General features: G+C 39.0%; 1 protein-coding gene across 1 annotated transcript in view; it reads left to right on the top strand.

The window, feature by feature from the left end:
• The first annotated feature begins 3,796 nt into the window (after positions 1-3,796).
• The window catches only part of PPIL4 (peptidylprolyl isomerase like 4), a 49,586-nt gene continuing 39,122 nt past the window's right edge, over positions 3,797-14,260 (top strand). The window contains exons 1-3 of the mRNA XM_036906937.2: positions 3,797-3,954; positions 8,548-8,615; positions 8,701-8,765. Of these exons, the coding sequence (XP_036762832.1) occupies positions 3,885-3,954; positions 8,548-8,615; positions 8,701-8,765 (203 nt within the window). The 5' untranslated portion in view covers positions 3,797-3,884. The remainder of the gene's footprint in view (positions 3,955-8,547; positions 8,616-8,700; positions 8,766-14,260) is intronic.

The raw sequence follows: 14,260 nt of genomic DNA on the forward strand, positions 1-14,260 counted from the left end.
TCTCTACAGAACTCCAGTATTCCTGCACATCTTATGAGCAAGCTACTGCCTTTTGTGCCAGACTACCTTTTACAGGTGATTTTATACAGACATGTATCAAACAGGAAATAGTGGGTTGAAGAAAGAGTGACCTATTTACAGAGGAGAAGACAGGCATCTTTGTGCCCATTATAAAAGATACAGGTTCCCTCAGCTCAGGATTTCTCCTGTAACATAATCCACTGAATATGCAGGTGCCTTCTGGACCCTTACATTGCCTTTGTGGGACTTTGGGGCAATGAAACTGATGCAAATATGCTGGTAGTCAAGCAGCTTGCTGTACTGTGTGTAATAAATATCCTTTGTCTCTGACCCAGGAGTCTTCTGTCTTCCACCAACATCCATGAAACTGTGGCAAACCAACTTGTTAGTTTGAAAGTAGGGCAAAAATCTCAGACCTTTCACAGCTCTTGACAACTATTTCCTAAACTCCTTTAATTCTTATTTACATGATGTTTCTTATTAACATTTTATTTTATTTTATTGCTCATTGAATGGAATTTCTGTGTTGCCTTATTTCCTACATGGTTCTCAACAACAAATATCTCCTTCCACTTTGACATGAAGACTTAAAACTCATGTTTCTTAAAAATAATGTACTTGTAAAAACTTAAATATGATTGAAAATGGCAGGGAAACAGAACTAATAGGATATGTATATGAGAGACGTAAAGAGAGTGATTTATTATAGGAATTGGCTCATGTGATTATGAGTGATAGGATTATGAAGCTGAGAAATCAGTCTTCAGACTGAAGAACCAGAAAAACCTGGGAGTATAATTCAGTTCAGCCTGAAGGCCTGCGAATCTGAGGGCCTATGATGTAAGTCTCAGTGTGAATCTGAAAGCCCAAGAACCAGAAGTGCTGCTGTTCAAGGGCAGAAGATGGATGTCCCAGCTCAAGTAGAGAGATTGAATTTGCCCTTCTTGCCCTATTGTTCTATTCAGGCACCTTTAAGAGACTCATGATGATGCCCATTGGCAATGATGTCATCTTTACTCAGCTGACTGATTCAAATGCTAATCTCTTCCAGAAACATCTTCATAGGCACCAAAATAATATTTTACCAGCTATCTGAGCATTACTTAACTCAGTCAACTGATATATAAAGTTAACCATCATAGTTAATTTGGTAAACATCATTCAGTATAATGTAGCAATGCAACAGGTTTTAGAAATTAGAAATAAATATAACCTCTTCTATTGTAATGTGTCTGCTTTAGTAAGGTTAAGATTTTTATATGAGTGGGCTTGGATGAGACTGGATGGTTACAATCTCAGAGGACTCAGTATTTGGAGAGATGGTGGAAAAAGAAACCATAAAAATCATAGAATATGTTGAGTGCTTTATATATACATAAAAGTTAAGATTTAGGACTGTTCATCTTCTGAGTCACTTAAGTAAAAGGTAAAAAATGGTTAATCTTTTTCTGTAATACACTTTTTTTTTTAGCACAGTTTAAGGTTTAAAGAAAAAATTGGCAGCAAATACAGAGAGTTCCTATATAACCTTTCTGTGATTCCCATTTCCCCTACTATTAACATATTGAGTTGTTCTGGCATATTTATTACAATTGATGGAGCAGTATTGGTATACTCTGCTTAACTGAAGTCCATATTTTACCTTAGGGTTCATTCTTTGGTCTGTGGGGTTTGACAGATACTTAATGTCATGCATCCACTATTATAGTATCATACAGAATAGTTTCAATGCCCTTAAAGTTCTTGTGTTCCACCTATTCATGCCTTCGTATTCCTCCAGAAACTCCTGGCAACCGCTGATATTTTTACTGTCTACATAGTTTTGCCTTTTCAGACTAGCTTCTTTCACTTAGCAATATGTATTTGAAGTTCCACCATGTCTTTTCATGGCTTGATAGCTCATTTCTTTTGATCATTCAATAATATTCCATTGTATGAATGTACCAGTTTGTTTATTCACTCACCTATTAAAAAAATATCTTGGTGACTTTCAAGTTTTGGCAAGTATGAAGAAAGCTGCTATAACCTCTCATGTGCAGGTTTTTGTGTGGAGATGTGGAGATGAATTTTCAACTTATTTAGGTAAATACCTATGCGTACAGTTGCTGGAAGTTATGGTAAGACTATGTTCAGCTTTGTAAGAAATTGCCAAACTGTCTTCTAAAGTGGCTGTACCACTATACATTCCCATCAAGTATTTCATTATTTTAATTTGCATTTTCTTTAATTAATTGCCAATATTCATTTATTCAACTAATACTTATTCACCTATTGTGTGGCAGGCTGTTATAGGAACTAGGGATACAGCAGTAAACAAAACAGATAAAATTGGTTGTCCTTCTGGAGCTTACACTCTAGTAACATACACAAGTATACACACATAAATAGCGTGTTAGATGGTAAAAAGTACTATGGACTAAAAGCTGTATGGAGAAAAAAAAGTGTATGTATTGTCAAAAAAAGAAAATCCTTAAGTAAAACTCCAGAAAAGAGTTATTAGAGTTATATTTGAGCCCAGGCTTAGGCTGGGGAAACACAGCCGTTCAGAAGCAGAAAAGTGCTCTGGAGAGGAGAGCTTTCTTACAAGGTTATATATGATTTTAAACAAAGGATATAAATCCTGATGTCAATAGCTTCACTCTACAAATTAATATATACAAAAATTGACTGTACAGGCTATTTCTTTGATCATTACTTAGGCATACATAATTTCCTAAGGTTATTCAGACATAAAGCAGACGTTAAATATTTGCCATAGTGACTATAAATCCGATCTTTGTTTAAGATAACCCAAGCGTTAAGGCCAGGCACTTCTCAGAAGTACCTGTTACTAGCACTTCTTGACAGTATGTGGGGTTAAATTTTAATGATGGTGGTTAGGGCAGGCTATAGGGGCAAGACACCTAAAGGAGGTGAATGACAGCTAAGCAAATAACTGGAGGAAGAGGGTTCCAACAAGAGAGGGCAGCAAACGCAAAGGTCCTGAGGCCAAAATATGGTGTCCAAAGAATTACAAACATCTAGTATGGCCTCAGAAGAATAAGAGGTGAAGATAGGGTGGCAGAGTAACACGTAAGGCCTTGTAGACCATTATAAAAACTTTGGCTTCTAGTCAGATGTTATTAGAAGTTGTACGTATGTATAAAATGGCATAAAAAGTGATCGGCTTGGCTAGGAGAGTTTGGAAATAAACTTTGCACGGACACCCTCAACGGAGGCCAAAAGTAGATTTGTAAGTCTTTTGTTGAATATCGATAAAACCAGTAGAGATCTGGGGCTGAACCCTACGGTTTTTTAGCTTGTTGCACGAAGTACCCACCGTCTGCTGCTGTAACATGTATAGTCTGCTCGAGACATGATCAGCCAGGAAAGGACTCCCTGTTAACCATCTTTCTGGGTAACAAATTGTACATTTCAGGCCCAAGGTTTTTGATTCAGGATGACGAGAAGACCCTGATTAGGAAACTCCGCGTAGCTGTTCCTGTAAGGCGGGGAAAGGCGGAGCCGGGGTTGCCCTTCGGCTACCAGGCGGCCAGTCTAGATAAAAGAGTAGCTCAGAGCGCGTCCCATTCTTGAGGTAGACATAAAACCCTTTGCAGAGGCCCTTTGAGCAACTTTCGCGCCAGTGGTCACGGGCGGGCCAGGATTTTCAAAAGGGCCGCGCCGGAGGCGGGACCCACCGGCAGGAAACGCGAGCACTGCAGGTAATGCCGCCCACTAGGCCGGCCCGGCGCAGCGGCCGGAAGGGGTGCGGTCTCCGGTGAGGTGACGTAAAGGCGTCGAGCCGAGGGTGACGCGTGGCGTCGACGACGACGACTGCGCCTGTCAGCCCCCGGACTCGATGCAGAGGAGGGGCGGGCGCCATGGCGGTTCTGCTGGAAACCACTTTGGGCGACGTCGTCATCGACTTGTACACGGAGGAGCGGCCGCGCGGTGAGGCCCGGGCCCGCGATCTCCTTTCCCCACCTCCCTTTGCTGCGCAGTCCCCAGCGTCGACTGGTTCGAACTTTTGGGCTGCTGGTGCCCTCGACCGGGCTTTCGTTAGCCGGCCTTGGTTAGAAAAGTTTTTATGAGGCTCAGCTCCTCTCCCGTATCTGGTGCTCGCCAGGAGGGTGGAGAGAGCTTGTGGTCATTGAATGACTGTGCGCGCGCACGTGTGTGTGTGTAAGGCGGTCTGCATATACACTGCTCATAGCTTTTGTGGCTTTAGTGAGCTTTAGTCTTGAGAGAAACACAACCAGCATTCCTTCGTGTGTGTACTCAGTTAAGTCTTGATGAGAGCAGGAGGATATGCTTGGAGAAGGGAGTGTGGACATCCTGCCTGCAGGGAGGAAGGGCTGTCCGGAGGTGTACACGCGAGCCTTAGCAAACACTCATGGGTCGCCTATTGTACGAGACTGTTCCAAGCTCTGGAGAGGCGTCTTGCCCTTGAGGGTCTAATTTTCCATTGGGGGAAGTAGGCACAGGAACCCATTGAACTTTGTAAGGTTGTAGCAGAAGAATGTGTTATTTGCTATGGAAACCAGAGGAGGGAGTAATTCTTCCTGTTGGGGGCGGGGAGAAGCGAAGCAAGCAAAGAATATAGAACATTTGAACTAGTTCTTTCAAAGAAGAGTGGGAATGAGGGTTTTCTCAACAGTTTGCTTAGAATTTTCTGGAAACAGCAAGTAGTGTGGCGTGACTTGAAGGAATGGTATGTGACGTGGAATGGCAGACTGAGTCTGGTCGTGTGCGTTACAGCAATTAGGTCAGATGGTGAACAGTCTTGTGTGACCTTCTGATGAACAGGTTCTTTGAAGGTTTTACTTACAAGCAGGACTGAGGCATGGCAAAGTTGGTGTTTTAGGAAGATAATAGTCAACAAAGTGGAGAATATATCAGAGTAGGGAGGAAACTGGAGGCCAGAGAAATTAGTTACATTCAGGGTCTTGCCCCCAAGGAATGCAGTCTATTAAAGAGGATGAAGCAAGCTACAGTATCATACCTCCTGCCATATTTCACTTGATTCCACACACTGCTGTACCTATGATACAACCATAATCCATGCCTTTCCCATACTGTAGCCTCTGCTCCACATTTCTCTCTACTCTTCTCTTCTGTGAATCTGTCCCTTGTCCCTAAGCAGGGTTTGATCTATTTCTTCTACTCTGTCTCAGATCTTTTTAAAAAGCACACTATCATATTTTGTTATATTATATATCTGTTGTCCTGGAATTATTTGCAAGCCTTTTCTCCTTTCAAGAATGTTAACTCCAAGAGAGCAGGGACTGTGTCTTCATTATCTCTGTATCTTGAACACCTGGTATAATGCCTGCCACTTGGAGGGCACACACTGTAGGCTAATTATATTGACTAATGCATATATAATGCAAGTGATAGAAACTCATGTCAAACTGGGTTACAAAGAAAACGATTGCCTCATCTTCCTGGGGTAAACTTGGCTTTGAGGATTGTAGGACCTGGGGGTTCAAAGGATGTTATACGGAATTGTATTTTTCATCTTTTGGTTTTGCTTTTTTTTTGAGTTTGTCTAACACTTTCTCCATGTGGAGCATAACCTGGCAAACTAGTGGGCCTCTTCCCCGGAGTTGTGAGGAACTAAGTGGGAGATAGGGTTATCCCACCTAATTAACACAGACAGAGTGGACAAACAGTGGTTCTGCAAAGACAGCCTGGAACATTAAAAACATAAATCCTCTCCATTTGTATGTATTTGTAAGCATGTGACTGGATGTTATATATTTCTATATGTACTACTTGTCAATCTATAGCAAACATATCCAGACTTACTTTTCTTCCTTCCTCTCTCTTTCCCTTCATTCTTTTTTCCCTTTATATTACAGAAAAGTAAAAACATGCAGAAGTAGAAAGGGTCATGTAAATGAACCCTCATGCACCAATGACCGGTTTCATTTAACAGTTGTCAATACATAGTCAGTATTGTTTTGATTATACTCCCACCTCCTGGATTTTTTGTAGTAAGTCCCTTACATGGGATTTATTTAATCTGTAATTACTTCAGTTTGTATCTCTAAAAGATGCTTAAAAAGAGACTCACAAATAATGATCACATCTGAAAAAAATAGCAATACTTTCTTAGTATCATTCATATTTTTCTGTTGTCTCATAGACATTTACAAAATAATTGGTAATTTAACAAGGGCGTATATTGGTTGATAGATTTCTAAAATACCTTTTATTCTGTAGGTTCTCCCTTTGCCTTTTTTTAAAAGACTTGTAGAGAAGTTTCAGGTTCAGAGCAAAACTATGGGGAAAGTATAGAGATATCTCACATACCCCCACCCCATTGTCATCCATAAGCACAGCCACCCCCATTGTCAGTATCCCCCACCAGAGTAGTACTTCTGTTGAACATTAATGTCATTTGTTATATACCTTACATGTTGTACAGTTGCTACTACAGTGTTGTATTTGATGAACTTATATTAACACCCAAAGTCCATAGTTTACATTAAGCTACACTCTTGCTGTTGTCCATTCTGTGGGTCTGGACATACATATATTGACACGTATCCACCATTTTTTATTATACGGAATAGTTTCACTGCCCTAAAAATCTTCTGTGTTCTGCCTATTCTCCATACTCACCCCCAGCTCCAGGCAACCACTCATCTTTTATTGTCTCCATAGTTTTGCCTCTTCCAGAATATTATATAGATGAATCATATAGTATGTAGCCTTTTCTAATTGGCTTATTTCACATAGTACTATGCATTTAAGGTTCCTCCATGTCTTTTCATGGTTTGATAGCTCATTTCTTTTTGGCATTAATAATACTCCATTATCCAGATGTACACAGATTACTGAAGGACATCTTGGTTGCTTCTAGATTTTGGCAATTAGGAATAAAGCTCCTATAAACGTTCCTGTGCAGGTTTTTGTGTGGAAATAAGTTTTCATCTCTTTGGGTAAATTCCAAGGAATATGATTTCTGGATTGTACAATAAGAGTATGCTTAATTTTGTAACAAACTGCCAAGGTCCATATATTGCATTGGTTGATATGTCTCTTAAATACCTTTTTCTATAGGTTCTCCTTTTTTTTTCCTTGAAAATTTCTTGAGAAAAAGATCTGAGTCATTTGTTCTGTAGAATTTTCTTCATTTTGGGTTTGATTGATTTTATCTCTGCTGTATCTTTTGATGTATTCCACTGTCCCTTATAGTTCTCATAAATTGGTACTTAGATCCACAGCCTTGATCAGATTCCGATTTAATGTTTTTTGCAAGAATATTTCACATAAGGCAATCTGTACTGTCAACTTCATCACATTCAGGAGGCATTGGGTATCTCATTGGATCTTTTTGTGTTGGTTGTGTTAAAATTGGTTGTTGGGTTCAGGCTTGTCTACCTGATGGTAGAATGGTACCTTTTCACCTAAAGATTTTGGCAACTATTGATGATCACTGCCTAGATCCATTATTTTTCTTTTCTAGTCAAAGGACTACTCTTATGTGTTTAACAGTAAGCCCAGAAATATATACTTTCTATAAAAATGTTTGAAAGCCTGATACTCAAATCCCTCCAATAGCTTGGCTCCATCTTACCTTTCTGTCCTTTTTACCCTCTATTATTCTGTAGTACCAGAGTATTACACGACTTAGACTAGTCTTTTTGGACCCTCTCTACTCTCTGCCAATCCAGTTCTTGTGCTGCCCACCTTTAGCCTCTGTGACCTCTTCTAATTTCCCTGACCAGAAACAATCTCTTTTGAGCTCTTCTGGAATTTTTTAAAGCACTTTTTTTTTTTTTTTTTTACCATTTTACTGTTTAAGTGGCACAAATAGTATTATCAACTAGGCCCAGTATTTTCTCTCTGTTTTCAGGTGTAAAGGCCCTAGTTGAGTATAAGATCCTTGAGGTAGAGACAGCCTCATAAATGTTTCTGTCTGGTTTCTAGCTTAGCGCTTTCAGAGCTTCTTACTGTGTCTCTTCACAACTAGTCTGTAAACTTGCTGAGGGCAGGGACTCTGGTTTAATGGCATTTGTGACAGCAGTGCCAAGTACCTATAAGGTATTCAGTAAATGTCTATTGGATAAGCAAGTGCATTTGATATGAGAAAGCTGGTACAAGATAAGTTTATGGATTTTTTTGTGAAGGGCTAGTTAATCATTATAAAAAGAAATGGTCCCTGATATTTGATTTTCTCTAATTTATGTAATTTGTATCTATTTTCAGATACCCTGCTAGCTCTTTTCCCATCATACTATCTTTGTTCTTTTTTGTCTTAGAAAATTAATCCATCAATAAATGATAGTTTATTGCAGATAAGTGCAGTTTCCTGCATTAGCTCAGATGCCCCAAGAAATCTTACGAAAAAGAGAATAAAAAGACAATTTAAAATGTATTGTTTTTTTCTAGGCTTACTGCCTTTTTTTGACCTTGGACATTTGACCATTTGGGGGAGTTGGATGGTAATTTAGAAATTGTAATAATTGTTATTTTACTTGCTTAAAAATGTGTTTGTGGACTACTGTGATAAATTTAATATTTACTTTCTTTTAGCCTGCTTGAATTTCCTGAAGTTGTGCAAAATAAAATATTACAATTATTGCCTTATTCACAATGTTCAGGTGAGTTGCTGGATATTTGTCATGTCCTTTGTTACTGGAACCATCTAGCAAACTCTGAGTTAACAAAATATCCTGTGTATTACAGAGGGATTTTATCATACAAACTGGTGATCCTACAGGGACTGGCCGTGGAGGAGAGTCTGTTTTTGGGTAAGTTTTTTATTTTTTATTTTATTTTATTTTATTTTATTTTTTTATTAATTATTTTTTATTGAAGGGTAGTTGACACACACTATTACATTACATGAGTTTCAAGTGTACAACACAGTGGTAGAACATTTATATACATAATTCTAGGTTCCAGCTATCACCCTACCAGGCTGTTACAATATCTTGACTATATTCCTTATGCTATACATTACATCCCGGTTACTTATTTATTTTACCATTGGAAGTCTGTCCTTTTTTTTTTTTTTTTTTTTTTTTTGTGAGGGCATCTCTCATATTTATTGATCAAATGGTTGTTAACGACAATAAAATTCTGTATAGGGGAGTCAATGCTCAATGCACAATCATTATTCCACCCCAAGCCTAATTTTTGTCAGTCTCCAATCTTCTGAGGCATAACAAACAAGTTCTTACATGTAGAACAAATTCTTACATAATGAATAAGTTACATAGTGAACAGTACAAGGGCAGTCATCACAGAAACTTTCGGTTTTGCTCATGCATTATGAACTATAAACAGTCAGTTCAAATATGAATACTCATTTGGTTTTTATACTTGATTTATATGTGGATACCACATTTCTCTCTTTATTATTATTATTTTTAATAAAATGCTGAAGTGGTAGGTAAATACAAGATAAAGGTAGAAAACATAGTTTAGTGTTGTAAGAGAGCACATGTAGATGATCAGGTGTGTGCCTGTAGACTATGTGTTAATCCAAGCTAGACCAGGGCAATAAAACATCCACGTATGCAGAAGATTTCTCTCAGAGCGGGGGGGTGAGGTTCTAAGCCTCACCTCTGTTGATCCCCAATTTCTCACCTGATGGCCCCCCTGCGACTGTGCCTGTCTTAGGTTGTCCCTCCCTTGAGGAATCTTACCCGTCTCTGGCTAACCAGTCATCTTCCGGGGCCATACAGGGAAATGTGAAGTTGGTAAGTGAGAGAGAAGCCTTATTGTTTGAAAAAGTTAGCTTTTTACTTCTTTGCATATTTATGCCCTGTGGCTTCTATGCCCAGCATTTGTCTTGAGGTATCTTTACCACTTGGAAGAATTATGATACTCGGTAAATTTGATATGAGGCACGAATTCTATTTAAGGGTTGTAATTAGGAAGGAAGAAGAAAAGCTATAGAAGTAGCAGGCGGAAGAAAACATGGGAAGATTGATTATTTCTTTGATATATCTTCTTGTAGAGTAACTTCAGCATGTATAGGTTTTAAGCTACTACTTAAATTGCACACACACATTAACATAATAGGAGTATAGTTACATAACCAAAGCCTATCTGTAATTACCAGCCATCTGCAGTGAAACCAAGAAAACCAGTTAGGCACCTTAGGCATTTGTGAAAACTTATCTATGATATGGTGGATATTGTCCAAATGAACTTGAACAGTCTGAGAGAAATCAGACAAATTAAAACAACCCATTCCTGGGGACTGTTCACATGCCATATGTTCTTTTAACAATAAATAGTTTGTAGTTGTAAGACTTTGGAGCGCTACAATTTGCACTTCTCCAAATTCTTGGTTGAGTTCCAACAGTATAGATCCAGTCCAATTTTGTTGTTTTACTGTATGCACAGGCCAGCTTAGATATCTCCTTCCTCATTCCCATGGCAGGTCCAGGAACTGGTGGGATGAGTGCATCTACAGCTGTAGCAGTGCGTGGATCTTTGTTGGGGTTTTTTGATGATCATCTTCTGGCATGAGTCTTCCAGAGGGTGCAGATGTTGGAAGTTCTTTTTCATATCGTATCTTAGTTCATTTTCGGGGTAGCCCAATTAGGCTTTGATCCTCTGTATAAACACAAACAGACCCTTTGCCTACACTTTTATATGCCCTTTATACCCTTGTGTAGAACTCGTTGGAGGTTACCACACAGGAACTGCCCTTTTTTTTTTTTTTTTTTTTGCTATCACTAATCTACACTTACATGACGAATATTATGTTTACTAGGCTCTCCCCTATACCAGGTCTCCCCTATAAACCCCTTTACAGTCACTGTCCATCAGCATAGCAAAATGTTGTAGAATCACTACTTGCCTTCTCTGTGTTGTACAGCCCTCCCTTTTCTCCTACCCCCCCATGCATGTTAATCTTAATACCCCCCTACTTCTCCCCCCCTTATCCCTCCCTACCCACCCATCCTCCCCAGTTCCTTTCCCTTTGGTACCTGTTAGTCCATTCTTGAGTTCCGTGATTCTGCTGCTGTTTTGTTCCTTCAGTTTTTCCTTTGTTCTTATATTCCACAGATAAGTGAAATCATTTGGTATTTCTCTTTCTCCGCTTGGCTTGTTTCACTGAGCATAATACCCTCCAGCTCCATCCATGTTGCTGCAAATGATTGGATTTGCCCTTTTCTTATAGCTGAGTAGTATTCCATTGTGTATATGTACCACATCTTCTTTATCCATTCATCTATTGATGGACATTTAGGTTGCTTCCAATTCTTGGCTATTGTAAATAGTGCTGCAATAAACATAGGGGTGCATCTGTCTTTCTCAAACTTGATTGCTGCATTCTTAGGGTAAATTCCTAGGAGTGGAATTCCTGGGTCAAATGGTAAGTCTGTTTTGAGCATTTTGATGTACCTCCATACTGCTTTCCACAATGGTTGAACTAACTTACATTCCCACCAGCAGTGTAGGAGGGTTCCCCTTTCTCCACAGCCTCGCCAACATTTGTTGTTGTTTGTCTTTTGGATGGCAGCCATCCTTACTGGTGTGAGGTGATACCTCATTGTAGTTTTAATTTGCATTTCTCTGATAATTAGCGATGTGGAGCATCTTTTCATGTGTCTGTTGGCCATCTGTATTTCTTTTTTGGAGAACTGTCTGTTCAGTTCCTCTGCCCATTTTTTAATTGGGTTATTTGTTTTTTGTTTGTTGAGGCGTGAGAGCTCCTTATATATTCTGGACGTCAAGCCTTTATCGGATGTGTCATTTTCAAATATATTCTCCCATACTGTAGGGATCCTTCTTGTTCTATTGATGGTGTCTTTTGCTGTACAGAAGCTTTTCAGCTTAATATAGTCCCACTTACTCATTTTTGCTGTTGTTTTCCTTGCCCGGGGAGATATGTTCAAGAAGAGGTCACTCATGTTTATGTCTAAGAGGTTTTCGCCTATGTTTTCTTCCAAGAGTTTAATGGTTTCATGGCTTACATTCAGGTCTTTGATCCATTTTGAGTTTACTTTTGTATATGGGGTTAGACAATGGTCCAGTTTCATTCTCCTACATGTAGCTGTCCAGTTTTGCCAGCACCACCTGTTGAAGAGACTGTCATTTCGCCATTGTATGTCCATGGCTCCTTTATCAAATATTAATTGACCATATATGTCTGGGTTAATGTCTGGATTCTCTAGTCTGTTCCATTGGTCTGTGGCTCTGCTCTTGTGCCAGTACCAAATTGTCTTGATTACTATGGCTTTATAGTAGAGCTTGAAGTTGGGGAGTGAGATCCCCCCTACTTTATTCTTCTTTCTCAGGATTGCTTTGGCTATTCGGGGTCTTTGGTGTTTCCATATGAATTTTTGAATTATTTGTTCCAGTTCATTGAAGAATGTTGCTGGTAGTTTCATAGGGATTGCATCAAATCTGTATATTGCTTTGGGCAGGATGGCCATTTTAACGATATTAATTCTTCCTAGCCACGAGCATGGGATGAGTTTCCATCTGTTAGTGTCCCCTTTAATTTCTCTTAAGAGTGACTTGTAGTTTTCAGAGTATAAGTCTTTCACTTCTTTGGTTAGGTTTATTCCTAGGTATTTTATTTTTTTTGATGCAATTGTGAATGGAGTTGTTTTCCTGATTTCTCTCTCTGTTGGTTCATTGTTAGTATATAGGAAAGCCACAGATTTCTGTGTGTTTATTTTGTATCCTGCAACTTTGCTGTATTCCGATATCAGTTCTAGTAGTTTTGGGGTGGAGTCTTTAGGGTTTTTTATGTACAGTATCATGTCATCTGCAAATAGTGACAGTTTAACTTCTTCTTTACCAATCTGGATTCCTTGTATTTCTTTATTTTGTCTGATTGCCGTGGCTAGGACCTCCAGTACTATGTTAAATAACAGCGGAGAGAGTGGGCATCCCTGTCTAGTTCCCGATCTCAGAGGAAATGCTTTCAGCTTCTCGCTGTTCAATATAATGTTGGCTGCGGGTTTATCATAGATGGCCTTTATTATGTTGAGGTACTTGCCCTCTATTCCCATTTTGCTGAGAGTTTTTAACATGAATGGATGTTGAACTTTGTCAAATGCTTTTTCAGCATCTATGGAGATGATCATGTGGTTTTTGTCTTTCTTTTTGTTGATGTGGTGGATGATGTTGATGGACTTTCGAATGTTGTACCATCCTTGCATCCCTGGAATGAATCCCACTTGGTCATGGTGTATGATCCTTTTGATGTATTTTTGAATTCGGTTTGCTAATATTTTGTTGAGTATTTTTGCATCTACGTTCATCAGGGATATTGGTCTGTAGTTTTCTTTTTTGGTGGGGTCTTTGCCTGGTTTTGGTATTAGGGTGATGTTAGCTTCATAGAATGAGTTTGGGAGTATCCCCTCCTCCTCTATTTTTTGGAAAACTTTAAGGAGAATGGGTATTATGTCTTCCCTGTATGTCTGATAAAATTCCGAGGTAAATCCATCTGGCCCGGGGGTTTTGTTCTTTGGTAGTTTTTTGATTACCTCTTCAATTTCGTTGCTGGTAATTGGTCTGTTTAGATTTTCTGTTTCTTCCTGGGTCAATCTTGGAAGGTTATATTTTTCTAGGAAGTTGTCCATTTCTCCTAGGTTTCCCAGCTTGTTAGCATATAGGTTTTCATAGTATTCTCCAATAATTCTTTGCATTTCCGTGGGGTCCGTCGTGATTTTTCCTTTCTCGTTTCTGATACTGTTGATTTGTGTTGACTCTCTTTTCTTCTTAATAAGTCTGGCTAGAGGCTTATCTATTTTGTTTATTTTCTCGAAGAACCAGCTCTTGGTTTCATTGATTTTTGCTATTGTTTTATTCTTCTCAATTTTATTTATTTCTTCTCTGATCTTTATTATGTCCCTCCTTCTGCTGACCTTAGGCCTCATCTGTTCTTCTTTTTCCAATTTCGATAATTGTGACATTAGACCATTCATTTGGGATTGCTCTTCCTTTTTTAAATATGCTTGGATTGCTATATACTTTCCTCTTAAGACTGCTTTTGCTGTGTCCCACAGAAGTTGGGGCTTAGTGTTGTTGTTGTCATTTGTTTCCATATATTGCTGGATCTCCATTTTGATTTGGTCATTGATCCATTGATTATTTAGGAGCGTGTTGTTAAGCCTCCATGTGTTCGTGAGCCTCTTTGCTTTCTTTGTACAGTTTATTTCTAGTTTTATGCCTTTGTGGTCTGAAAAGTTGGTTGGTAGGATTTCAATCTTTTGGAATTTTCTGAGGCTCTTTTTGTGGCCTAGTATGTGGTCTATTCTGGAGAATGTTC

This window comes from Manis pentadactyla, chromosome 12 (genome assembly GCF_030020395.1).
Source record: "Manis pentadactyla isolate mManPen7 chromosome 12, mManPen7.hap1, whole genome shotgun sequence".
NCBI lineage: Eukaryota > Metazoa > Chordata > Mammalia > Pholidota > Manidae > Manis > Manis pentadactyla.